Here is a 27,991-nt window from a genome sequence, read left to right on the forward strand (position 1 = left end):
GGAACTCAAAGTATTGGCTTGTCCTTCTGCACCAAAGTGATGATACAGTTTCGACTTTGGACGGTAGCGTCGTTGTGGTCGTGCCAAGGCATGTCCAAAAGAGTGTCACAATGCCCTAACTTCATGATGTGAAAGTATGCCTTGCCATGGTACCCTTGGATGGTGACCGGAAGAGCACCAATGAGGGGTACAACGCTTTGAGTTTGCTCGATAGCGAGCTCGGCTTCAAGTTCTCAAGCAAACTGATCGTACTCAAAGTCCATCTACTTCAAGAATTCTGGATGGATGAAATATTCGGTGGCTCCTCGGTCGAAGAAGATAAGTGCCTTGAAGCCATTAATCTTTCCATATGCTCTGCATAACTCTTTGGGACCATCAAGGGAGATGCCATAAATGTTGGGAAGAAGTCCTGCGCAGTTTTAGCTTTCTTAGCATGAAGGTTTCTCTAGAGGCTTATCCCTTTTTGTAGGACATGCATAGGAGTTGTGTCCCGTTTGGAAACATTCAAAGCACTAGCCTTCTTGATCTAGAGTTTCTCGTTAGCGAGATGTCAAACAAGGTCTTGCCGATTGGGTCAAATTGTCATGAGAATCCCAAGAATTTGTGCGTTGTCGTCGAGGATTCTGAGTGTTCGCCAATAGATCTTCCATAGAAAACTCCAAGGTCAACTATCCTTTCATAAGCTTGTAACCGACCGCAACATGGTCCATAAGCTCTTGCATAGTAGCAACTTGTTTAGACAAACAATATTCCTGTAAAGCTAATGGTAGTCCAATGGTATAGCGTCACACTAGTCCTCCAAGGTTATTAGCTTGAAGAAAGACGCCGAGAGGTAAACGTCGAGGAACCTTTGGTTGTAGTCTTCCATGGTTCACGTGGCAAGCATTTTCAAGTTACCCCATTCTACCGAAAGTTGTACTTCAAAGAGAGATGCCATTTGGCTCGAGGCAAAAATATTCTTGAAAGCTTGCCAACTCCTTGACACATGGGCCTCACTCTTTAGAGCATCTGGACGCAGAGTCTGAGAGCAAAAGACCCCTCGGGTGTTGTACTTTGCTCAATTGTTAATATAAAAATAAGTACCCAAAGGGGCGCCAGGTTTTGGGGCCAATACCTTTGGGCACGGAACTACATCGGGCCACGTTGACTCAAATTTTAAAGTCGTGAAGTATTTTAAGTAATTCGCTCGTGTGTCATGCCAGATTTCCGACTTGGGGTGTCCAAGTTTGTGACAATGGTATCAGAGCACGACCAATTTCTCTTCTACCAAGAAATCCGATCCTCTTATTGCGAAGAGCGAACACCATATTAGAGAGTTTGAGACTTTAGAGACAATTTGGGAATCACCAATATCGTAAATATTTGGCCATATGGACATATCTAAAATTATGTTGTAAGGCCAACTCCTTCCACAAGGTAGTACTTGAATAGCTCTTTCACGCCATGCTCTCAAAACTTTGGCTAAGATTTGTCCATGTGGTCAAATCTTAAGCTCATTTTGAAAGTGGGAATTGGAAAATTCCCAAATTCACTATTATGTTGTTGACACACATGGATTCAAACGAAGGTCCCGCACGAATCAGACGAACCCTCCTGACGTTTCTAAAACGGGAGGCAGCACGAGAAATTCGAATAAACCAGCAGATCCAAAGTACGGACCCCCTCAGCCTACGGGATATCAATTGATGGAAATGCAGTGTCAACAACATGTTGATGATTGTGCAAAGCATATGCTTCAGTTTGCAAAGGATCCCCACTATGCCAAATTTTTGACTCGGCACCCGATTGATGTGGTGTATTCCCATTGGCAGAAAGCGCGTATCGACTCAAATTTTAATGTTGTGAAGTATTTTAAGTGATTCTCTCGTGTGTCGTGCCAGATTTCCGACTTGGGTCAATATTTCTTTATATTGCTCAACAAGTGTATCCTATTGGCTCAAAGGTAACTAATACTCAGCATGTGGATTCGGTTATGCAACGTCTGAATGTCAAATTACAGTATTGGAAACTATCCACATGGCCATTACATGTTCAGCTCCGTATGGTCCAGAGCATCATGATGGCATATGTTCAGTTCTACTTGCCAATGTTGCATTGGCCTCGTCCTCGCCTCACATCGCTCATATATGATATTTATCTCATTTGTGGTGCACTAATTTCCAAAAGAAAGGGCTCCGCTTGTTATTGATGGAGAAACTTTTCACTTCGAAGCATTTTGGGGGGGTTGAATATTTTAGACCTTCGCCACCACGCTCTTGTGAGGAAGGCCATGTTATTATCTACCCTTGCACAGCTGTCTCAACCATGGACAGTCATGATTGCCTCACTATGTCAGCATGTTACCACTTCCCTTTGGTCACTGGCAGACCTCCCTCTGGGAGATTGTGTTTAGTAAGATGATCGGTCGTAATCCTTGTGGCCCAATTACCTCTAGTTTACTCTTTGCTTGGAAAGCCGTTACGGCTCATCTTTCAGGGCATGGCAAACAATGACCAAATGGCAATTTGCTACACTTGGAAAGCATTCCTCTAGAGTAGGGCATTCTTTCTTACTCTTGTTGACCGGTCACCACGGCAAGCATATTTCCTTTCTTGCCAAGGCATACGCACGGTGGCTGATGTGGTTGACATGTCTAGGAATATGCTTAGTTTTTCTCAGGCAGCAGCACGCTTTGGTTTGGGCGTGCATTATCGTCAGGTTTGGAGCGCACTTGAGCACATGCTGGCTGTTTTCCTGCCCATTCCGCCACTGGCCAATAGATGTCGTACATCGGACTAGACTTTATGGGACACACCTTTTGTTTCCATTTCTGCCTACAACATTTATGCTTCTCTCCTGCATGAGTCTTGGCTGGATATTGTAGTCTTTGCAAAAATCTGATCATTGGTGGAGAAAGGCACGTTCCTATGGCACTGTTTGCTGGGAGTTCTCCCTATTGGAACTCTCCTCGGTGCACATCACAGCAGCTCTTCTTGTTGTGTCAGATGTTTCAGTCCATGATGAGACTGTTTGACACAGAGTGGTCTCGTACGGTCACACACGTTTTGTCCACAGACAAAGACGTGCGGTACTCATCGAACTAGGAAATTTTACGTCATACGACATCGTTACGTATGTTCGAAAATAAAAACAGGCAATTCTTAAGCCCAAATTTTACACTTGAGACAATTAGACAGTTGATAGAACACTTGAGAGATGTAGAGCTTGACTCTTGAGGGTTGAAACTTGAGCTTGAGAGGTTTATGCAATGGAGAGCTTGAGGATTTTTTGTAATGGCCATTAAAACTACCAGACGGGACGTCACGTCCGTCGGACGGTGTGAACTACCCTGAACTTTGACACCTGCTTTGGGATCGTCGCTTCACCAGAGCCTCCTTGTCCACATATCAGCCTGTATGCCCCTCCGCTTTCCCTCGACAGTTTTCCACAAATGGTTCTGGGCTTTTGGCATTCTCCCAACTTCCCTTCAATGTTTTGCGGTCTTCTTCACATGGATCAGATTTTGGGCTCTATGGTCTTTGTGGTGTCAATGCAATTTTCGCATGTTCCATCAGCATGATGCGGATCCTTTCCTTCGTTCAAGATTTCACTTCCTTACATTCTGCCCTTGATGTTGGGGACATATTCCCTGATATCCTATAACTCTCCTATGTTTGCTTTTAGAGCCTTCACATTACGGAACCCTTCTGTATCCTTCTCGATGTATCTGATCTTTCTAATGGGTTTTCCTCACCTTGAGATTTCCCGCTTGTAAATTAATCAAAAAGGATTTACAAAAAACTTTTTTTTTAAAAGTGTGTGTGTGTGTGTGTGTGTGTTTTCAGAAAGAAGGGTCTCGGAGTATTGATATTTCCTCCAATGAAATGCACAAGCCCCAAGACATTCCTTCCTACCAAATGTAGAAAATATTCATGACTGAACTTCAATACCTCTTACTTGATAGATTCCTAAAGATAAAGACAATATTTAATTCAAATTTGACAGCTTCACCAAGCTCAACATGATCTATAAGAAATTGTTTAGGCTTTTGATGTATATGCTGAAAATTTACAAACATCAAAATATCACTCCAGCCATTAAACTTCATTCTATCTTCCCAACTGAGACGACTATTTATATAATGAAAAGAAATCAGGTGCATACGACCATCATATAGACAGTTGAGAGAAAATCATGCAGCTCACCAGATGTCAAAAAAGCATTACCAATGAGGGTAGAAAAGGAATGAAAGACGGAAAACTAGGCATCTCATTCTCATCGTCATTTGTGACTTCATGCTGTCCTGATTTTATTCTTTGCTGGATTCGAAGCCGCCTGACCTGAGAGAACACAGATTTTTTGCTGAAAGTTCCAAGGATCTCAAATGCTGGACAAATGTGGCAAGGATATCTCGTGTAACTCGCTCACACACATTTTTGAATCATAAAGTCCCATTTATAATCTATACCATGACAAAGAAACTGTATTATTTAGCACAATTGAAAAAACACAAAAAAATCTAGTTTGAAAGCATAGTTTTTTCCTAGATTAATCCACAAGAAGCCTGAAATGCGAGCTATAGACTCATTCTCGTCCACAGTACCATATTTATTAAGTCCAACAAGCGCAGTACCAATTAAAGACTGACATAGTCAGTGCGCAATAATGGTATTAGGCCTTTAAATAGGTATCAATCGATATATGCTCCCACACACACGAGATGCACTAAAAAAGGATGTGCATACGGAGTTATACCAGAATCCAGATACATTTGAAACATGTTTCCAAAGGTGCGGAACGTGCAAATGTCAGTTAGTTTTTTGGACAAATTTGAGTGCTACTAATTGCTCTAAGGAATAACTACATACTCACATATATATATGATAGCAAAGGAAGAAAGAAGTAAGCAGGCAAGGGGTTTTACCCCTTTGTGATAGGTTTGACCAGCGTAACCAATGGTTAACCGACAATTAACCGGAGAAGCATATGCCAACATGGGAAATTATATACTAATCATTTCCATGGCAATTTTTTCTCTAAGCACCATTTAAAAAAAGCTTCTTGACCCTTTTCTATGTTTCAAAATATTCTAAAATCACTTCAACGGTTGCGAATTCAAAAACACTGTAGAATCCTCTCGACGAGCCCTACACATTGACACAAACAGTTTTGACCACCTCTAAAAATTCGGGTTTTCAGCAAGACATTAAATTTTTTACTGAAAACTTCAACATGTCACTTCTCGATACTCTTGTTATTTCTTTACAAATAACAAGTGAAGGGGAATTATTTTAGACCAAGAAAGATGGATTTACAAGAATTTGGAAGCATGTGGACACAGTCCATGACCAATTATAACGATTGGACACACTCCATGACCATTATAACGGGTTTTTTTTGTACAAGAGTGGAGAACCTGTACCCCAGATGGTAGACCAAACTAGACCAGATGGTAGAGAGGTGTGTGTGTGGGGTGTTGAGCCTCAAGCTCTGCATCTCCCAATAGTGGTATCACTGTCATTCGTTTACATCTGTCGTGTGCTGCTCAATGGCCCTCCAAGCTCAGCATAGCTGGTCTTTACGAGCTTGCGATAATAACCTGCAATAGAGCATGCTATAGCACGCAATGCACTCCAATCTCCTCAACCCACTGCGCTAGGCTCTCAACGCCTCTCTCTATCAAGGTTCGCGTTCTAACTTCATGTCCACCATCATCTTGTCGAAAGCCTCCATAGGAGTTAGTGCAATTCTTTGCGTAGATGGGGAAGGGGGAGGGTCGAAAAAACCTCCTGGTGGGGAGAATTCTTCTTCGCCACTGCCATGCTCATCACCTCCATGTGAAGTATCCATTCCGCTTCGGGTAATGACCATACACTGAAGTCTTGGGTTCTTAAGTTCACGAGGAACTTGGTTCTTGTGGTTCTTGTGGTTCTTGGGGTCTTGGGTTCTTGAGGTCTTGAGGTTCTTAAGTTCTTGAGGTTCTTGGGTTCTTGAGGTTCTTGGGGGTCTTGAGCTGGACAAGCACTTCTTTCTTGGGATTCCTATCACTCTTCAAAAACACGATTAGTAATCGGCAAGCCCAAGAGGACTTGGGTTACGTGAGACCGCAACAAGCAAAAAAAAAATCTTGTGGTTCTTTCCTTTAGTAATACAGAACACTGCCAAAGCTCTGATACCAATGCAAGGTGCAGCGGAAGTGAATATTGAACTTTGCTCAAGATGAGTGCTCCGAATTGTGCTCAAGGTTCTTTTTACTTACGGAAGGGAGAGCCTTCCGTTCCTTTAGTGAGAGAGTGCAATGGACACAAACAAAGTGGTGAACACTGTGAATGAAGGTACTGAAACTGAGAGAAAGAGAGAGAAGAATACGACACCCGAATGCTGTCAAACCCTCCTCCAAAGGCCCCACTCTCTATGGCGAGAGTGGTCTACTATTGATTGCACAAATCTCTACAATGCTTTGGACTTGCCGACGATGTCGACAGCGATGAGGACGACGAGGAGACGGGCTGAAATCTGTAAACGCTAATGGCTGAAATCTGCAAATCTTTATCTACTGAATTGTGACTCTATGTCAGCGATGACGACGATGCAACGACGACGTGCTGAAAATGCAAATGCAGAAATCTGTGTTTTCCGGGCTGAAACTGCAAACTACGTTAAATTTGATCGTGCGGCGAGGATCTACTGCGGAAAGGTGAGATCTGCAAGGTTCGGGACTTGTTGTGTGGGATCTGACTGCTGAAAACTGAAAACGTTGGTGCTAATCTGAGTCTTGTCGCAATGAATCTACAAAACGCTAGGAGGTCATGCTGATGCAAAAACGCTAGGGCTGATTCTTGTCTTGTTGTGGAAACGCTAGAGATCTGCTGGGTCTGCCAATGCACGGGCTGATCTGCAATGCAAAAACACCAGGCTTGGAGATGGCTGAAAAACGCTAGGTCTGCAAATTGCAAAACGCTAGGTTTGCTTTTCTTTTTTTTTTTTTTGGGGGGGGGGGGGGGGAGGGGGGATCTTGCTGAGAAGGTGCATGTTGAACCTTGGTTCCTGCTGCCTCTTTTGCGAGAAAGTGCTAGCGCTAGGTTTCTTATGTACTTGCTTATCAAAATTGCCCTACCTAGTTCCAACAAAAGTCACTTAAAAATAATAAGTGAAAATTTGCTAAAATAGGGAAAATAGGTCTATGCACTGTAAAAATGCTCCTGATGGGTTCTGATTGAAATCTGATGATCATGCTGTGCGCAACCAGAGGATATGCTGGACATGCACGGTCTGCGAACAGACTCACAAAAGTGCCAAATCACTTCCTAATCTAGGCTAACTGAACTGAATTGAACCCATGTCATGAAGCAGCTTGTCCACGTACACATAGGGTTAGATGTGCACGTGACAGGAGGGGCTGGAAACAGATAAAAAACAGCAAGTAATAAGTACCAAAATGGTGCCGATTGGGTGTAGATACATGTCCAAGGTGTAGATTTGCAAGTGCCTGTCAGTAGAAGGGTCTCCCGTGTGCGTCTTGGCCGCTCCCGATCGTGCAAGAGGCTTAGCGTTTGCAAAAAAATGCAGCAACCTCAAAAAACGCAGCAAGTGTACAAAAAAACGCAGCAAGATCTGAAAACGCAAATCTATCCAAAAAACACAACCTGGTCTGAAAAACGCAAATTGATCTGATGCCGATTTGGGTGCGTTTTTGTTGCTGAAGGGGAGCGCTAGAGAGGGAGGTTGCAAATAAGGCTAAGGATGCAAAAACGATGGCTGTTCTTGCAAAAAACGCTACGGCTGAAAAGAACATTGATTAGCGTTTTTGAGTTTTACCACGATGGAAACCAGTAGAAGTGCTAGCGCTAGCCTCAAGAGGAGGGATCGATACAGATTCTCCGCGTCTTGGCGATTGATACCATGTGAGAGTGAGCAACGGAAAGAGTGTCTGAGGCACGCGCACTGAAAACGTTGGAGAGAGAGAGAGAGAGAGAGAGAGAGAGAGAGAGAGAGAGAGAGAGAGAGAGAGAGAGAACACAAGTGCTCTGCAAATGATGCTCTCAATACACAATCTGAATGACTACAATACCCTAAGCATTCTATTTATAGAATCTTAGGTTTGAGGTAGGGCAAAATGTGTAACTTGTGCAAGAAACATAAAAGCCCAAAAATGGCTTAAAAATGTGTGCACCCAACCAGGCTAAGAAAATGACCGGCCGGACACGTGCTAAAAATGTCCGCCCATGCAATCTACATGATGTGCGATGGGTGGCCAACCCGGGACAATCGCTAGCCATACAAAATGGGGAAGCAACGGTGGTGTAACTCTAACAATGCAAGCAAGACGGCGTAGATAGATTGGTCTAGCCTTTCCTCTTCTCAAAAATTATTTACAACGCAGAATGCTCAATTTGGCTTTCCTATTTCTATAGAATGATCACGGTGCAGACAAATTGGTCTGACCATTCCTCTTCTCAGAGACCCTTCACAACGCAGACTGTTGAGTCTCACTTTCCCCTCATCTTGGATTAGACAGAACACCATCCGCTGGTGGTCCATGCGGTCTCTCGGTGACTGCTACAGCTCACGGTAGCTTCTACATTGCAGACTGTTTAGTCTTGCTTTCTTTGTTTCGGAGGAGGTTACGGCGCAGAATGTTGTCTCCTGGAGTTTTACACAGCTTGGCCACCTGGCCACACTGGGTTACGGGTTCATGCATTGACAGGGTTCCGGTCATTCTCATGACAGTTTCTGAGCTTCCCCATTTTCTCCAAACGGTTTGACTACAGACACCACAAATCGGAGGAGGTTACGGCGCAGAATGTTGTCTCCTGGAGTTTTACACAGCTTGGCCACCTTGCCACACTGGGTTACAGGTTCATGCATTGACAGGCTTCCGGTCATTCTCATGACAGTTTTTGAGCTTCCCCATTTTCTCCAAACGGTTTGACTACAAACACCACAAATCCTATTGGGCAGGACACTTGCAGGTCTATTGGCACTTCTTCTATGACAAGGAGTTGTTTTTACACTCAATTTGGGATCTTCATGCGGTATCTTCACCCTGTGTCGGCGGAGTACAACAGTTTGCTACACTACTCGTGACGGCATTTTTACCATGGAGATCTCTCGGAGGTTGGGACACCCCAAACTGCTGCTACACTCATTGAGTATCTTTAGTGGACATCGCACCAGACATCTTCATCATTTGCCTCCCATCTTTAGCTTCAGGCGGTTTGTTCAGCATCCGGTGCCGAGAGAGGGTGTTAGATTTACACCACTCTGCTACTTCACTCATGTCTAGGGCATACATGTACGGCTAGTATGTCTCCGCGCTGGCCACCCACTGCATTGTCCGGCCGTCCACTTTTGGGCCGGCCACCCACCTTTTATGGGCACCAACTCTTATTTTATTGGGTCGTGGGGCATCCTTCATGCATGCTCGACCTCCTCTTGGGCACTTATATATATGAGGCCGGGGGGTACCCACTAGATACAGATTTGACATTTTACGGTCTCATGCTCGACCGTGGGGCATCCTTCATGCATGCTCGACCTCCTCTTGGGCACTTATATATATGAGGCCGGGGGGTACCCACTAGATACAGATTTGACATTTTACGGTCTCATGCTCTGGTAGTCAGGAGGGTTGATCGCCCCCTATTCTCCACAACTAGCATTTGTGCTCTCTCTCTCTCTCTCTCTCTCTCTCTCTCTCTCTCTCTCTCTCTCTCTCTCTCTCTCTCTCTCTCACCCTTCCGCACACGCGCACTCACATCTGCCACGCACAACTTTATGAACTATGCTCTACTAAAGTTTCCTCAACAACCAAGTGCTCACCAATATGTCGTCTCCATGATGCATGGTAAAGACAAGAAGATATGGGATACTTTAGTATCCAATTTGGAGGTTGAGATAAGTATAAAGATACACTTGACTTCCAATTATGAACATGAATCTGCAAACTTGGTTTTGGAAAGGGAATGGTTGTGGGGACTAGGACCTTCTTTGAAATGCAATTACCAGAAAAACTTACTAGAGTCTGAAAAAGAAGATAAAAAGTTTGTTATACAAGGTGAGCATGATGTACAGAATAGTCCTTTAATATGTTCTCTTGAGTTGCAAAAGCTTGTAAATAAAAGATTTTGTCATATATATATGCTTTGGTGTCGATCTGTTGTAAATAAGGACTTACTAGAGTTTGAAAAAGAAGGTAAAACGTTTGTTATACAAGGTGAGCATGATGTACAGAATAGTCCTTTAATATGTTCTCTTGAGTTGCAGAAACTTGTAAATAAAAGATTTGTCATGTATATATGCTTTGGTGTCGATCTGTTGTAAATAAGGACTCTGATGTTGAAATGAAAAACCAGGTTTCTTACTCGTCTTTGTCTTCTCATAGTGATTATGAAAGTGATTTAAAAGTCTTGCTAGAAGAGTTTAAAGATGTTTTTCCTATTGATTTGCCAAAAGGTTTACTTCCAAAAAGAGGTGAAGTAGATCATTGTGACTATGACAGACTTTGTAAATAATTAATTTATTTACGAGAAAAGAATTATCTAATTAGTTGTGTGCACATCAGAATAGATCTAGCAATTCTGGGAGCTCAGGTGCGCCCAAGTTTGGGCCAGAGCACCTCAGGGAGACCCTAGCAGAAAATATCCTAAAGCCCTAGTGATTGGGAAATCGGGTCTTCAATGAAGGGATAGATAGTAGCCTCAAATTTCAAGCTCAGAAAATTATACGCGCTAGTGCAAGCACAGGAATGAGATGGGGTCCTTAGAACAACAGTAACCCTAAGGCCTGAATTATTTTTTCGGCCTTAGGATAAGTCATTTGAATTATTTTAAATGATTTGCGCTGGACCAAATGGCCGGACAAGTGCGAACAGGTAATGCCACAGCAGTGTCGGTACGGCAGTGTGCTGGGGAGCAGCTAACATTTCATGGGTAGCATCTGTGTGTGCAGTTGTGAATTAATTTGCACATTTCATTAATAGCCTCGGGACTTTTAAAGGTGAAAGTTGAATGGTTTTAAAGTTATTAAGCAAGTGTGCCACTTGGCACACTTACCAATGCAAAACTAGCTCTCCCACTCACTCTCACCCTCTCTCTCTTCCTAGTGCCCCCTCATCTTGCTGGCTTGATAAGAGCACTCCCTCCCCCATTTCTCAAGTTGGCAGTGCCCGTACCCCCCCCTATTGTGAGTATGCTCTACGCATTGGAGCTCTCCATGGAAGCTTGAGAGCAGCCCCTTGAGACATATGTGGTGGCCTCGTGCTCCCATTGTTTAGACAAGGGTTCTCATAGCCATAGCCAACTTTTGGTGAAGTTTCATCGCGAGAAGTTGCAACAGGCACTCTCTTCGTAGAGTGTGGTGGCTGTAAATTCACTGTTTTCAGCCCCCTAATCATCACTTTTAGGGTGAATTCAACAAAATACACATAGAATCTAGTTCTTCTCTACCTATACTACGTGTACACTCGCGAAAAAGGTCTCTATTTCGGCTTTGGAAGGTGCTCAAGTAACATTTTCAGGTTATGTGCAGAAATTACAGCAAGCATGTGTGCGTGCATTTTTGTGTGTTTCTCCCTTGTTTTTGTTGCAGGAATGATTATGCATAAAGGGACACAGTTAGCGGAAGGTAGACTCTCATTTTCGAGAGCTTCCGTTGAGTTTTGTGGAAGATAGACTCGTTTTCGAGAGCTTCCCAAAATCTCATAGAAGAGGGAAAATCCTCTCAGTATTCGGAGAGTAGCTTTCCACTCTCTCAGTCAGAAGCAGAAAAGAAAGAATAGAGGACAGGCTATTGCCCCGTTCCTGTGCTTGTAAAGATTCTCCCTTAGTAATAAAGATAATCTCTTTATGGGGGGGGGGGGACCATCCCATCTTCTGGTCCCCAATGAAGTGTCGAGATTTTCCTCTCTCTCTAATTCTCTTGAGTATTTGAAATACAATTAAAAGTCAGTTTACACTTCCGTATTTTTGTGACAATCATGGTCTTGATTTAGTTAAAGATGCCAAGCCTATCTGTAAACCACCTTATAGATTAGGCCAAGCACAGCTCTTAGAAGTAGAAAAGCAATTGCAAGGCTATGTAGATAAAGGTTTCATAAAACCCGACAATTCTCCATGGGCTTTGCCAATCTTATTGGTGAAGAAAAAAGATGGTTCTCTGCGACTTTGTGTCGACTATAGAGCATTAAATAATCTTACAAGTAAGAACAAGTTCGCTATACCTAAAATGGGAGATCTTTTTTATCAATTAGCGGGAGCCAAGTATTTTACCAAGATCAACTTACAATCCGGTTATCATCAAGTTAGAATAAGGGCTGAAGATGTTGCAAAAACAGCCTTTAGGACTAGATATGAGCATTATGAGTTTTTGGTGATGCGTTTTGGGCTCACCAATGCACCAGCTACTTTTATGAAGCTGATGAATAGTCTTCTACGGCCCAATCTAGGTAAATTTGTAGTAGTGTTTCTTGATGCTATCCTCATCTTTAGTCGTACTCGAGAGGAGCATTTAGGACACCTTAGAAATGCGTTCCAATTGCTCAGAGAAAACTCCCTTTATACAAAAGAATCCAAATGTGAATTCTTTGCTGAGGAAGTCAAATATCTTGGTCATATCATTTCTAAGATGAAATTAGGATGGATCCAGAGAAAGTTCAAGCTTTTTTACAATGGCCTGAACTTAAGAACCTAGAAGAGTTGCAGATCTTCTTAGGAATATATGGATTTTATCGTAGATTCATGAAGGATTATGCCAAGCTAGCAGTCCCCATGACTAGTCAACTCATAGGAAAGGGAAAAGCCTTTGAATGGGGGAAAAAGAGCGTCGACCAATAGCATTTGAAAGTAAAAAGTTAGACCATGCACAGCAAAATTACTCAATATATGAGAGCGAGTTGTATGCTTTTGTCCATGCATTGAAGAAATGGAAGCACTATTCATATGGTGCTAAGGTTATGATAGTGTTTGATTAGGAAAGCATTAAATGGCTTTCTAATCAAACAGAATTGAAGGTTCGTAAGACTAGATGAGTTGAACTCTTACAAAAGTTCGATAATAAGCTTGGGTATCGCAAAGGGAAACATAATGTGGTGGCAAATTCGCTTAGCGAATTGAGTTTTACTCGATTCAATAGTGATCTGCTTGAATCATTAAGAGGGAAATGCCAGATTGTTCTTGCATATTCCAAGATATGGGAAACCATCCAAAAAGGGGATCCAATACAAGAGGTTTCTAATGAAAATGAAGCATCGAAAAGTGCTTTAGATGGATTCAAGTGGAAGAATTTTTCCATCGACAATGGCTATTTACTCTACAAAGGCAGAGTATGTGTCCCAAAAAACGAAGAAATTAGGTGCCAGATACTCTGTGCGGGACACCCAGGTGTAAACAAAACTCTTGTAAAAAGGTTATTTTAATGGTCTCGAACGTATAAGGACATCCTGGAATATGTGGTTAAATGTGAAAGATGGGAGGACTACTCCATCCATTAGATATTTCTTCAAGGAAATGGGAGAGTATCTCCAGGGATTTATAATGGGATTACCTAGAACACAGAGGGGACACGACTCTATCTAGGTGATAGTGGATAGAATCTAGATTAACCAAAATGGCTAGATTTATTCCAACCAAATCTAATGTTAAAACTCTTGATTTGGCTAGATTATTTGTTGAAAATCTCTATCAATTACATGGCTTACCAACAGACATTGTGTCAGATAGAGATAGGAAGTTTAATTGCCATTTTTGGAGAGCATTGTTTAAGAGGCTGGAAACTAAACTAAGCATTAGCACAACTGAGCATCCTCAAACGGATGGTCAAACTGAAAGGGTTAATCAAATCCTAGAAGATATGCTACGAGCATATGTAAGCAGACGGCAAACTAATTGGGTAGAGTACTTACCTATAGTAGAGTTTGCATATAATAGTGCAAAGCACTCTTCCACTAGATATAGTCCATTTATGTTAATGTACGGGTTTCAACATAGAGCTCCTTAGCAATAGGATTGCAAAAACAAAAGGTTCATGCAACTAAAGACTTTCTAGAAGATATGAATGAAATGCTTAAACTTGCTAAAGACAGTATTAAAAGGGCTCAAGATAGAGCAAAGACATATACTGATTTGCATAGAAGGCCTCTTACTTTTGAAAAAGGGGAGCAAAACTATTTTGGAAGTGCCTGAAAAGTCTGAAACCATGAAGACAAAGCCATGTCCAAATTATCACCAAGGTATTGTGGACCTTACACAATATTAAAGAAAGTAGGAGATATGGTTTACAAACTCCAGTTACCAAACACAAGTGGCATACATCCAGTATTCCACGTTAGCAAACCCAAAAAGAGGTTGGGTCAATCTCATAATCTTATAGAAGATGATCAAATAGAAACTCATAAATACTCAATTTCTTCCACATGAGCAAGAATATACTAGACAATAGAGAAAAGAGAACTAGAAATACAATTCATAAAGAGTGTTCAGTTAAATGGAGAGATTGTGCTGAAGAGAGTTCAACATGGGGGCAAGTAAACACTCTCCGGAAAAGGTTCCCTGACTTTAGGATTGTTCCTTCCAATCAAATTTTCGAGGACGAAAATTCTTCTTAAGGGGGAAGGAATGTAATGTATCCTATAGTTAGAATACGACACCAGAATGTTGTCAAACCCTCCTCCGAAGGCCCCACTCTCTATGGCGGAGTGGTCTACTGTTGATTGCACAAATCTCTACAATGCAATGGACTTGCCGACCATGTCAACAACAATGAGGACAACGACGAGACGGGCTGAAAACTAAAAACGCTAATGGCTGAAATCTGCAAATCTTTATCTGCTGAATTCTGACTCTATGTCAGTGACGACGGCGATGACGACGATGCGATGACGACGTGCTGAAAACACAGATGCTGAAATCTGCGTTTTCCGGGCTGAATCTGCAAACCTTGGCTGATCTGACCGTGCGGCGAGGATCTCTTGCAAGAAGGTGAGATCTGCAAGGTTCGGGGGCTACGGTACGGTGTCTAAATGCTGAAAACTGAAAACATTGGTATATCTGCTGATCCTGTCGCAAAGAAACTGCAAAACACTAGGTTGCCTGCTGCTCCAAAAACGCTAGGGCTGATCTAGGTCTGCTACAGAAAACGTTAGGTAAACTGCTGGGAATCTGCTAGTGCTTGGTGATCTTGCTTGTCCAAAAACACTGAGGCTTGAAGGTGATCTGCAAGCTGAAAACGTTGGACTTCTTATTGGCTGAAAACGCTAGGTGATCATATCGGGGGGGGTCTTGCCGAGAAGGTGCTCTGTTGGATGTCAGGTTTCTACTGCCTCTTTTGCCAGAGGATGCTAGCGCTAGTTTTTCTTATATATATTCATAGCCAATTTGCCCTACCCAGTTTTTCCCAACAAAAGTCACTTAAAAATAATAAGTGAAAATTGACTAAAATAGGGAAAGTAGGTCTATGCACTGTAAAAATGCTCCTGATGGGTTCTGATGACTGAAATCTCATGGTCATGCTGTGTGCAACCAGAGGATATGCATCTACTCTAAGTGCCTGGTCATGCACGGTCTGCGAACAGACTCACAAAAGTGCCAGAACACTTCCTAAGCTAAGCTAACCGAACTGAATTGAACCCATATCATGAAGTCGTTTGTCCACGTACACATAGGGTTAGATGTGCACGTGACAGGTTTAGACCCCTCGCCCAAGATCTACAGGTTGACTCCGTTCCTCGATGGGATTGACACGTCAATAGTTTGTGATAGTCGATGGAGCTTGGATCAAACAAGATTGGAGTATTAATAACTCAGTTGATTTCATGACTCTCCCATATTGGTCAACTGGCTTCCGCCGGGTCGTATTTCTATTGTGTCCGACTAGCCACTTCATGGGCAGCCACCGCAAAACTATTAAATCATAGCTTTTCTGAGCGATCTTGAGACACCATCTTATTCCTGTGCTTGTTCTGAACTATTTTGCACTACGTCCACCTATTGTTCTATGTATCATACTATCCGAACACAGATAAATTTCCAAAAGCACATTGCACCAGAAAATTTACCCGTTCATAATTGGTACCAATAAATTCATGAATTCATAAGTCATTCTGTGTGCACAAAAATCATTTTCATTTATCTGTAGCCGTAGCTAAAAATATTACAGCACCTCTGTCTACCTCTCCTGCCTTCTCCTCTTCTTTGCTTCGCTCCTCTCTACCTTTGATCTCCTAGAACCTGGTGAAAACTCCTATCTCTCCTGGGCCTCTCTCTATTGTCTCTGCTCTGGACTCTCTCTCTCTCTCTGCTCTGGACTCTCTCTCTCTCTCTCTCTCTCTCTCTCTCTCTCTCTCTCTCTCTCTCTCTCTCTCTCACAGAAATACTCCCAAACATAAGTACACATGATGCATAGACACATAAAACTAATTGCAAACATCATCAAGGGTAAAAGAAGGGGCTTCGAGGTACACTACTAAGTGTTTGCACGCTACAGAAAGTTAGAAAGTCACTTACCTCCTCCATAAGGAGAAAAATCTTATTTCGTCGAATCTTGATGTTATCACGAATCTCTTGCAGCTGTAATTGTGCAAAGTCTTGCACTGTTTCAGGACCCTCTATAATGCAAAAAGACCCTGCAGCATCTCCTAGACTGGGCGCAGACGAGAAGGGTGTTAGGCACATACAACTTTTACTAAAATTTAACAAGGTACATTAACTCCCCAAAAACATGTCGCATGTGTTGATGCTATAAACAAGTCCTTGCAAGCTACATTATTTGAATACAACAAATTAAGTAACGGAAGCAAGGAAAACAGCATGCCAATTTCTGTTCTAATCCTCTTTTCTTAAAGCCCGCCACCTGTACATTATTGCTTGTACAAGAATGATAAAATTTATTTGCCTCTTATGATAAGGTAGTTGTAGGTTGTCTAAACAAGTAGAATGGGTAGTTGTAGGTTGTCTAAACAAGTAGAATGGATAGTGAATGGTAGATCAAACCAATGATTGCATCTTCTACATGTCAACCATAATGGATCTCTGCAATAAGCACCAATATGTCTACGCATATGCAAGATTGGATGAGTTTACATCTGCATAATCTAAAGGTATTAGCAGAAAAGTTAATGGAGGACCACGGGCGGCCACATGAGTCAATAGCCAATGATCTAACTAAGCTTTGATCCATTTTCATGTCCATCTCCCAAGCATCATAGCTGGAAAGAATTGAGGCAGCATAGACTCACCTATAATTCATATTCGCTGCCATCTCTCACATGTTTCGAAGAAGTTTCCACACCAGCTTTACTTGCTGATTGAATTCACATTTGTTACCTCACAGACCTGCTTTCTATTTGGAAAATTGTGAAGAAAGTTCTTTCTCTAATTGAGATGAAGACGAACTTCACAAGTACACACAAAATTCCACCTCAAGGGGTTAAGCTTGAGGTTTCTGAAAGGAGCCTTACCGACTAAGACAACTTGCTAACGACCCAACTTCTGGGTTGGCTCTCTCTCTCTCTCTCTCTCTCTCTCTCTCTCTCTCTCTCTCTCTCTCTCTCTCTCTCTACCCTCGCCAAGCACTTTCCAGATGGACAGTGACAGCCATTTCATCTAATGTAATGAATGCCTCTATCATGTAATGAATCCCCATTGTTCCTATCTGTCTTGCCTCTATGGCATTGATACCCAGAGTGGAATGTAGCATGCACGTACATAATTTGTCATATAGGTCTGCTTTGGCAACTACAGGACGTTAATACTCTCTCTCTCTCTCTCTCTCTCTCTCTCTCTCTCTCTCTCTCTCTCTCTCTCTCTCTCGCTCTCGCTCTCGCACAAACAAATAGTACCTAGCCAAGGGATTGTCAGAACTGCTAGTACTCGGAGAGCTACTATCACGAGCAGAAGCGAGGGGCAGCAAGATTGTGAAGCTCTGGCCAGATTGCTTGCGAATTTTGCTCTTGAAGATGAAGCCGAGCTGCAAAGCTTTATCCCGAGAAGGCAGGGGGCGCTGCGAGGCTGACGGTGAAGGCGAGAGCCAGAGGCGTGAGGTGGGCGAGCAGCGAATGAGCTGCATTTTTTCTCTCACGTGTACAAGGGTTTCTCTCAGTTTAACCTTCATGTAGCAGATTTGAACACGTGTAAAGGGTTATCCGTTATTTTTTCGAAACAGCAACTTCACAATGGACTAGCAAGACAGGATCGTAAATGCTCAGCAGACTCTCTCTCTCTCTCTCTCTCTCTCTCTCTCTCTCTCTCGGGGTGCACACATACACGCAAAAGCATGGTCCGATGGGTGGAGATTCTGTGGTGGTCTACCCTCGTGACTAAGTGACACGGGCATGGGAGGGTGGAATCTACGACGGGGGGATTGTGGACCGTAGATCTGGGTGGTGGCACCGAAAGTAATATAGGGTACCTTAGATTACTTGTGGTTGTCGTCGTTTTGCATACGTGTTTTGAGTAAATTAGGGTCCCCAGGCTTCGGAACGCGCGCATGGCGAAGTGGTTAGGGCATGTGCCTCTCATGGGTGAGGTCATGGGTTCCAACCCCACGTCCCCAAAATGGGGTACCCTAGATTACTTTCGAAACACAGGTACCCTAGATTACTTTTTACCTTAAAATACAAAAGTAATTTAGGGTACCTTAGATTACTTCGGCGTCGCCACCTAGATCTACGGCCCACAATCCCCCTGTCGTAGATCCCACCCTCCCATGCCCGTGTCACTTAGTCCCGAGGGTGGTATGCCAATGTTTTGGACTTTTGCCCACCCTTTTGCAATCGGAGCTTCGCAAATCACCCCTTGTAAAGGAACTGCACTATGCTTTCCTAGTCGTTTGCAGTGATGGTGAGAAAGTCATCTACTAAATTTAGTAGCACTTACAGAATCCATTGCACGTTGTTGTCATGTGGTGCCTGTGAGTCTATGTCTCCTACCCCAAGCTACCTATCGGCAAAAAACTGTATGCATGTGCGCACCTTAACTGGCAGGTCGAATACACCTTTGTCTCTACATGTGCGCGCCGCACGTTGGTCCGGTGAATGAAGATTGGTGGCTTGCAGACCGGTTGGGGAGTTTCATGTGCGCTCTCTCTCTCTCTCTCTCTCTCTCTCTCTCTCTCTCTCTCTCTCTCTGATTCGGGCAGGCATACAAATTCTTCTCTCTTTTCTAAGTATTTACGAGCTCGTGCAACTAGCCTACTACAGGTCTTGCTCACCAACGGTTTTGAATGGCCAATCAATACATTTTCTCAAGCTCACTCATGAGCACATATAGAAACACTCACAATATATCTCTCTTTTTTCTCTATTCTCACTTTCAAATGTCTCTATGCATCATGTATGCATGTAAGTATGTATATATATGTGTATATACATAGTTGTGTACGTATATGTGTGTGTGTGTGTATGTACATATAGATATGTATAGTAATTAGTACATTACTATACATATCTATATGTACATACATACATACATACACACACACACACACATATATATATATATATATATATATATATATATATATATATATATATATATATATATATGTATAGTATATATGTGTGTATATATATATGTATAGTATATATATATGTGTGTATACATGTGTGTGTATGTATATTTATGTGTGTGTGTCTATCTTTATACGTCTCTCCCCCGGGGCGGTTACTTTTTAGAATGTGTATGCTATCACGTGAGTTAACCGGAGAGGATTATTAAAAGATCAAAATGTATCAAAATGTATACATACAGAGGGGGGTGGGTTTTTTAAATAGGCACGTAGTGTAAGTATAGTATGTATATTGAGGTATTATTAATAACCTCTTGAACGCACGTGATAAGGAAGCTTTTGATAAGTGACCGCCCCGGGGTCTCTCCACAACACACATCACATTCTCTCTCTTCCTTGTCGTCATTCCTCACCACCCTCACCTCTCTCTCTCTCTTCCTCTCTCACACCCTCTATCTATCTCCCCCTACTCTTACCTTCCATAGTCTCTCTCTCTCTCTCTCTCTCTCTCTCTCTCTCTCTCTCTCTCTCTCCCCAACACCCCCCCAAGTGGACGCTTGGGCTACAGTTGAGTGGACGCTTCAGTGCCCGACTGTTCAACTCCCTCCTTTAGCGTCTCTCCAGATCCCACTCTTGCCTTTCTGGCTCCCACTCTCCAACAGCCAGCAAATGGTTGTGATGTTTCGCATTGGTTGTGCCACACAATTGATGCCTGCTTGTAATCACCACCCCGGCCCAGACTGACTATTCGTTCGTACTCTTCTACCCAACTACCATCACTACCATGATCTCTCTCTCTCTCTCTCTCTCTCTCTCTCTCTCTCTCTCTCTCTCTCTCTCTATCTATCTATCTATCTATCTATCTATCTCTCGCACGCACACACAGACACACATAGAGCCAAACATTTATTTTGTGGAGTAGGGGAGCCTCGACCCGATCCCATACGGTTGGCAAAGAACATGATTTTCTAATGCTTGCTTGATTTATACAACATGGTTGCCATCATTAGGGATTGTAGCCAAGGCATGTAATGGGCTCTAGATAAATGGCGGTTTGGTCGGCCTACGTTTGCATTGTACGACTGGTCGAGTAGTCCATCCCTCGTTTTTTGATGTGCCCACATTTTGTGCGCACACTGATATGTTTGAACATCTAAAATGTGCAAAAGAAACGTTGAGGCATAATGGTCACAATGATTCTCCCCCTTAAGAGGTGGGTGCACATTTAAAGCACCATATGTCACACATTTACAGAGATATTAAATTCTTCAAACACAATTGTTTAAACGTCACCCTGTTTAAGCAATCGTTCATACCCAGTAACCAATTGGGGCATGGAGGGGGATAAGACCGAAATGTATTCTAAGCCCATAAAATGTTGGTTGGATGTGCAAGTATTGATAGCATGCGGTCATGACTCTTTAAGTACAACTTAGATTAATCACCCCACATTACAGAGACAATTGCCAAGAATCATAGACACTCTTTCATGCAGTTTGTTGACGACAATCCAAGCTACAGAAGTTGAATTTGGAACTAATCTCCCTTCCCCCCCTTTTCCTCTCACTTCCTCAAGCTTCTCCGCCATGTGTGCTCATGCCTCCATCCACATACTAGGCTGAAAATGCCCACACCATAATAGAGTAAGTACTATAGATACGTATAGATAATAGATAGTGCCATAAAATCTAATATCTAACCAATCCAAATTATTTTCTCATATTAAACTGATCATTTAATGTGGGAGAAGAAACAGGAACAAGAGGATATAGACATGTGCTTATAGATATATCTCAACACGGGGCCAATGGTAAAGGGCAAATGAGAGATGGTATGTCAAAGAGCAAGGCTAACCAATGGAGCTTAAAGACCTTAAGATTAGATTCATTGAAGACCTCCAATAGTTAGTGTTAAAAGTCCTTTGACCTTAGGTAAGCTAGGGTTGTGCTTGAGGTGGGAACTCGGCCCAAGCTTGAGGTGCTTGTCGTGCCTGATGACTGAGATGCTTGAAGTGCTTGATGATTGAAATGCTTGAGGTGCTTGTCATGCTTGAGATGCTAGGGTTGTACTTGAGGTGGGAACCCAGCCCAAGCTTGAGGGGCTTAAGGTGTCACAAAAGTCAAATATTATTCCTACAAAGAGGGGGGAGAGCCGCAAGTAGGGGGGGTGGTTGCTTGACCACTCTCTCTCCCAAAGGGGACCCCTTGGTCAAGAGGAAAGTGGGACACGTGTCAAGCCCCTTGTTGGTTACCCTCAAGGAGTTTCCAAAGCCTATTAGTTGGCATCCCAAGGGGTCCAATGATAATGCAATAGATTTAATTAATTGTTTTAGTATTTTATCAAGTCCTCTCTCTCATAGGGGAAAGGGGGAGACTTGTCTCAAGGCTACCTTTGTTGCTTGATATGCCCTTGCATGTGATTGGCTAGGCCTGGAGAGGTCCAATGATATTCAAGCATGAGCTACAAGGGGGGGTCGACCAAAGCATGCTGGAGGGTTGCTTAAGGGGTATACTCTCCCACACACACTCTCATTGTGTGAAGTGCAAAGTGCAAGAGCTCCATCTCCTTCTCCAAGCAAGTAGAGAGGTTGAGAGCCTACACCAACACTCTTGGATATGGAATGCAAATCCAACCAAGAGCCATGCTTCAATGCTTAAGCTTGTCATCTTCTCCATCTTCATTGCTATGCTATTATGTATGCTAGCAAGAAGAGTGATGATAAGTGAGGAACTAATTCTTTCTCCTATGAAATATTTCTTCTTCCTCTTCCCTACCCTCATTTCCTGCTAGCTCTCTCCACCTTCGAAGGTGTTTGAGGCCTTGGGACCGAGGCTTGGGATAGTTAATGCTTTCTACAAAGTTTATGTTATGCTCGTGGTGCATGAAGCTTTCCATCTTCATTGCATCACCTAGGTCACAAGAAACATAAATATTGTATTGTACCAAGTCTCTCTTAATGGGAGAAACTACAATACAAATGCCTATTGTTTGGAGGGGGGACCGGCTCCACATAAATCCGGTCCTCAAATGTTGTCATGTTCTCTAAATTCTCTCTCGTGCAAAAGTATTGTTCATGCCAAAACTAAATGCTATGATTATGTTGCTACCATCAATTAAGTTCACCCTTTATGCTCACAAAATAATTCCATAAAAGTGCTATCTCTAATTTCCGCTACTCTCAAAGTTCATAGGCCATTTCCATTACACTGGTATCAGAGCATTTGGTTTCTCTTTTCTTGCTTAAGAAGAGAGGTCCTTAAGTACCCTATAAATGGTTGATTTTGTCAACTATATTAGGGTGAGTGGGATTCGAATATATTATCGGTTTTGTTGAGCCCACTATGTGAGATATGGTGCACACCTCGGGAGCCTTTGGACTTAATAATGGGGTATTTTTAGACTTGCCTACGGCTTTACCATTATTGAGCCATAAGAAGTCCGAAAGGAGCTAGCCCTCGACAACTCTGCAATATTAGATCCACTTCAATACTCTCTATAATTAACCAATTCGAGCCGTGATACTTAAGTGCCGATTTTCAAAGGCTAAGAGGAGTAGCAACTAAGGTTTTGAATTGGCAAAGCATACACTAAGTAAGTACACAAATTTTGTTAACATGGCTAACAATAACCAAGAGAGTAGAATGAACCTTGATAACTTTGATATTGCACATGAAGGTGCTAATGATGATGCCCCCATGTTTGTCAATTATATTTTTACTAGGTTGCAACAAGCTATGGGCAACCCTGCTTTGCAAGACAAAGTTACTCAACAACTTCGTGCTTATGAGATTACCCTTCCTCTCCGAGAGGAGAGAGAGCTTAAGAGACCTCTTGAAGAGACCCCCAAAAGAAGACTCTCTCCCATATGAGAGGAGGAATCCAAAGAGCAAGAAAGTAATAAAACTTTAAGTTCTTTTGAAGATGTGGCTCCACGAAGATGACGGTCTAGACGATTGCCAACTCCTCCCAAGAGGAAAAGATCAACACACAGTCCTTCTCCTCGTCACTCCGAAAGGGAAGAGAGGAAACAAAGGAAGAAAAGGATAAGAAAGAGGTCACCCTCTTCTCCTTCTTCTTCACCTTCCTGCTCTTTCGACGAAAGCTGTGGCTATTCTCCTAGAGAATACAAGAGGGGAGGACATCGCAAATCATACCCTACATGGCGAAGGTCACAAAAGCTCAAGAAGTTTAAAGAGGGAGGAAAGAGTATCTCTTTTCTCACCTATAATGGCACCTTTGGTGCCACCGACAAAGTATTGGCCTTCATCCAACAATTTGATGCGGCCTTTGGAGACAAGGGCTTCATGGAGTTCTCCAAGCTACACCATGTAGCTATACACTTCCAAAAATCGGCTCGTCAATGGTGGGCTAACCTTCGTGGCAACGGAGAAGCCCCAAAGACATGGAAAACTCAACGAGTTTCCATCATGAAGCAATTCCTTGCAAAAAGGACAAAGTGCTCACCGAATGGCACAGTTTGAAGCTTCTCTCTCATGAGTCTATCCACAAATACATAGATAAGTTTTGGGACTTACATCTCAAGGCTATTGTCTTCCAAAAGATAGACTTTGCCAAGCAAAATCAACAGTTTTGTGTGGGATTACCTGAAGAGATGGCCGAGTATGTCAACTCTCAATGGCCTGGTTCTATCACCGAAGTAATCCACCACACCATGGTTGCTTCGCGCATCAATTTCCAACAAGGGGCTATACGGAATGTCAAGCCCATGGAAAACAAAGACAAAAATGATGCAAAGGGGAAAACCAATACTCAAAATTCTTCCCAAGGCAATTCCAACAACCACAACAACAATAACAATCGGTCCAAGAAGAAGGGAGTTTACAAAGGTAAAACAAACTCTCTCCTGAAGAGATTGAAGCAAGGACCATAAGTGTTCTAAGTGTAGGGAGCAAGGACATGGCTATCATTCTTGCCCCAAGAAAAATGCTCGCAATGAGACTCCTAGGGCTTCCACCATCGAAGCTCCAAAAGAGGATTCTCATTGCAAAGGTGCACCTCTCTCGTATGCTTGGGGAACGGTAAGGGAGAACGATGCCTCATCTTGCGCTCTACTCACAACTTCATATCAATGGAGTTGGCCACCAAGTTGGGCATTCAAGCTTTCGAGATGGGAGATGTTGTAACGGCCAACACTGCTTTCAAGGGACAGAGAGCCTCCATTACTCCCTTGATTGGGAAGTTGAGGCTTCATGTCCAAAGCCATGTCAACAAAGAAGACTTTTTCATCTCTCCTCTCGAACATGAGGATGATATCCTAGGGGCACCATGGTTCAACCACATGGCTGCCAACATGACGTTCCCTGAAAGGAGAATCTACTTCACCTACAGGTGAAAGAACATGTATATAGATGCTAGTGAGTTTTGTTGTACTATACCACTTGTAAATTCACATGCTTTTGATAAATCAACGAAGAGCTGAGTTTCTACGTACATGATTTTTGTCAAAGAGTCCCTAAAAGGTCCTCATGTTTCATCAAATGTAAATGGTAGGAATCAAGAAGAGTTATACTTGTCTAATTTTCTAAAAGGATTCCAAGATGTGTTCATCGATGATATCCCTATGGATTTACCTCCAAAACGAGGGGATGATGACCATTGAATTGAGCTCCTACCAGGAAGCTCACCGCCTAACAAGCCTCCTTATTGAGTTTCTCAAGCTCAACAAGAGGAGATTATGAGGCAAGTATAATAATTGGTTGACAAAGGGATGGTGAGGCCTAGCTCCTCTCCCTTTTGTTCTCCAGTCCTTTTAGTGCAAAAGAAAGATGGTACATACCGTATGTGTGTGGACTATCGAGCACTAAACCATATCACTATCAAAAATAGATTTCCCTCTGCCTCTTGTAGAAGATGTGTTTGATAAGCTACAAGGCTCTACCTACTTCAATAGGATTGACCTTGATCTACTAAAGACTTATGTTACCAAAGTAGATCAACGCTCACAATGGGAAAAGTACTTACCTCTTGTAGAGTATGCGTACAATAATATACTTCTACAGGAAAAACACTTTTTGAAATAATTGAGGGAAGACCTAAAAGTCCCTTGCTACGTAAAGTACATGGGAAGATCTTCGTTGCCGATGAGTATAGCCGTGACTACAAGAATCTTTTCAAAAGATTAAGGAGGCTATATCCATCTCTCAACAAAGGCAAAAAGCTGTTGGTGACAAGCATAGAAGGGCCTTAACGTTTAAAGAAAATGATTGGGTCTTACTTATGTTTCCCAAGGCTCGATTGAGGCAAACGATGGGCAAAAATCCTATGAGCCATCAAAAGTATACTATTGTCCTTTACAAATCTTGAAACCCATCAATGAGATGGCTTATCAACTTAAGTTTCCTGACCATTGGCTCATATACAGTGCTTTTCATGTGAGCCTACTTTAGCCCTACAAAGGAGAGCCACCAAGTGAACCAATTATTGAAGACCCTCCCAAAACTGAAGACCAAGAAGAGGTGATACAACCCAAAGCTATCCTTTGGCATGAAGTCAAGGTACTACGACATGGTAAGATTATCCAACGGTATTTTATTAAGTTCAAAAATTATCCTTTTGAAGATGCTAGATGGATGCAAGGAATACAACTTAAGGATAGTATGAACCTTGTCAATGCTTACAATGCCACATTAGAGTAAGCCAATGCACAAATTTCTTATAAATAACCAATGTTTTTGTCTTATAAGACTAGTTCTCTTTTTATTGTGCACAAATTTAAATAGTAGGCATGCTTAGAATCATGTTTGTGTTGATGACGACGTCTCTCAAACACCAAGTAGAATTTGTCACTCTACTTGGGAGAATGAAATGGACTAACAAGCAGACATGCTTGCGGCAGCTATGTCTCCCAAGCACCAAATGGACTAGTCATCCATCTTGGAAAGATGTCGTAGGAGTAAAAAGGGAACCTCTACCCGCTAAGCAAAATTGACTAATGACTAAGGCTTTATCTCTTCTCCTCATAGTCGAGGGCGACTATGATTTCAAGAGAGAGGTAATGTCATAAAATCTAATATCTAACCAACGCAAATAATTTTCTCATATTAAACTGATCATTTCATGTGGGAGAATAAACGGGAACAAGGGTTAGGATATAGACATGTGCTTACAGATCTATCTCAACATGGGGCCAATGGTAAGGGGCAAATGAGAGATGGTCTGTCAAAGAGCAAGGCTAACCAATGGAGCTTAAAGACCTTAAGGTTAGCTTCATTGAAGACCTGCAATAGTTACTGTTAAAAGTCCTTTGACCTTAGGTAAGCTAGGGTTGTGCTTGAGGTGGGAACCTAGCTCAAGCTTGAGGTGCTTCTCGTGCCTGATGACTGAGATGCTTGAAGTGCTTGATGATTGAGATGCTTGAGGTGCTTGTCATGCTTGAGATGCTAGGGTTGTACTTGAGGTGGGAACCCAACCCAAGCTTAAGGGCTTAAGGGCCAAGCTTGTGGTGAGAATTGGGTCCAAGGTTGAGGGGCTTGAGGTGTCACAAAAGTCAAATCATATCCCTACAAAGAGGGGGGAGAGCCATGCAAGTAGGGGGGTGGTTGCTTGACCACTCTCTCTCCCAAAGGGCACCCCTTGGTCAGGAGGCAAGTGGGACACATGTCAAGCCCCTTGCTAGGTTACCCTCAAGGAGTATCCAAAGCCTATTGGTTGGCCTCCCAAGGGGTCCAATGATAATTAAGTAGATTTAATTAATTATTTTAATATTTTATCAAGTCCTCTCTCTCAAAGGGGAAAGGGGGGAACTTGTCCCAAGGCTACCCTTGTTGCTTGATATGCCCTTGCATGTGATTGGCTAGGCATGGAGAGGTCCAATGATATTTAAGCATGAGCTACAACGGGGGGGTCGACCAAAGCAAGCTAGGGGGTTGCTTAAGGGGTATACTCTCCCACACACTCTCTCATTGTGTGAAGTGCAAAGTGCAAGAGCTCCATCTCCTTCTCCAAGCAAGTAGAGAGGTTGAGAGCCTACACCAACACTCTTGGCTATGGAATGCAAATCCAACCAAGAGCCATGCTTCAATGCTTAAGCTTGGCATCTTCTCCATCTTCATTACTATGCTATTATGTATGCTATCAAGAAGAGTAATGATAAGTGAGGAACTAATTCTTTCTCCTATGAAATGTTTCTTCTTCCTCTTCCCTACCCTCATTCCTTGCTAGCTCTCCCCACCTTCGAAGGTGTTTGAAACTTTGGGACTGAGGCTTGGGGATAGTTAATGATTTCTACAAAGTTTATGTTATGTTCATGATGCATGAAGCTTTCCATCTTCATTGCATCACCTAGGTCACAAGGAACACAAAGATTGTATTGTACCAAGTCTTTCTTAATGGGAGAAACTATAATACAAATGCCTATGGGAGGGGGGACCGGATCCACGTAAATCCAGTCCTCAACTGTTGTCATGTTCTCTAAACTCTCTCTCTTGAAAAAATATTGTTCGTGCCAAGTTAACTAAATGCTATTACTATTTTGCTACCATCAATTAAGTTC

General features: G+C 42.6%; 1 protein-coding gene across 2 annotated transcripts in view; it reads right to left on the reverse strand.

Annotated features, from left to right (window-relative positions):
- Positions 1-18,099, reverse strand: part of LOC147420364 (protein ORANGE, chloroplastic-like) — a 56,027-nt gene extending 37,928 nt beyond the window's left edge. The window contains exons 1-3 of one of the 2 annotated variants that reach the window (XM_086504840.1): positions 17,813-18,099; positions 16,479-16,614; positions 4,206-4,319 (exon numbers count right to left, since the gene is read on the reverse strand). In XM_086504840.1, the coding sequence (XP_086360966.1) occupies positions 4,206-4,319; positions 16,479-16,614; positions 17,813-18,084 (522 nt within the window). In that variant the 5' untranslated portion in view covers positions 18,085-18,099. The remainder of the gene's footprint in view (positions 1-4,205; positions 4,320-16,478; positions 16,615-17,812) is intronic. The other variant, XM_086504841.1, reaches the window with a different exon arrangement.
- Between the last annotated feature and the right edge of the window lie 9,892 nt (positions 18,100-27,991).

Source organism: Adiantum capillus-veneris, chromosome 28 (assembly GCF_014529385.1).
Source record: "Adiantum capillus-veneris isolate H3 chromosome 28, ASM1452938v2, whole genome shotgun sequence".
Classification (NCBI taxonomy): domain Eukaryota; kingdom Viridiplantae; phylum Streptophyta; class Polypodiopsida; order Polypodiales; family Pteridaceae; genus Adiantum; species Adiantum capillus-veneris.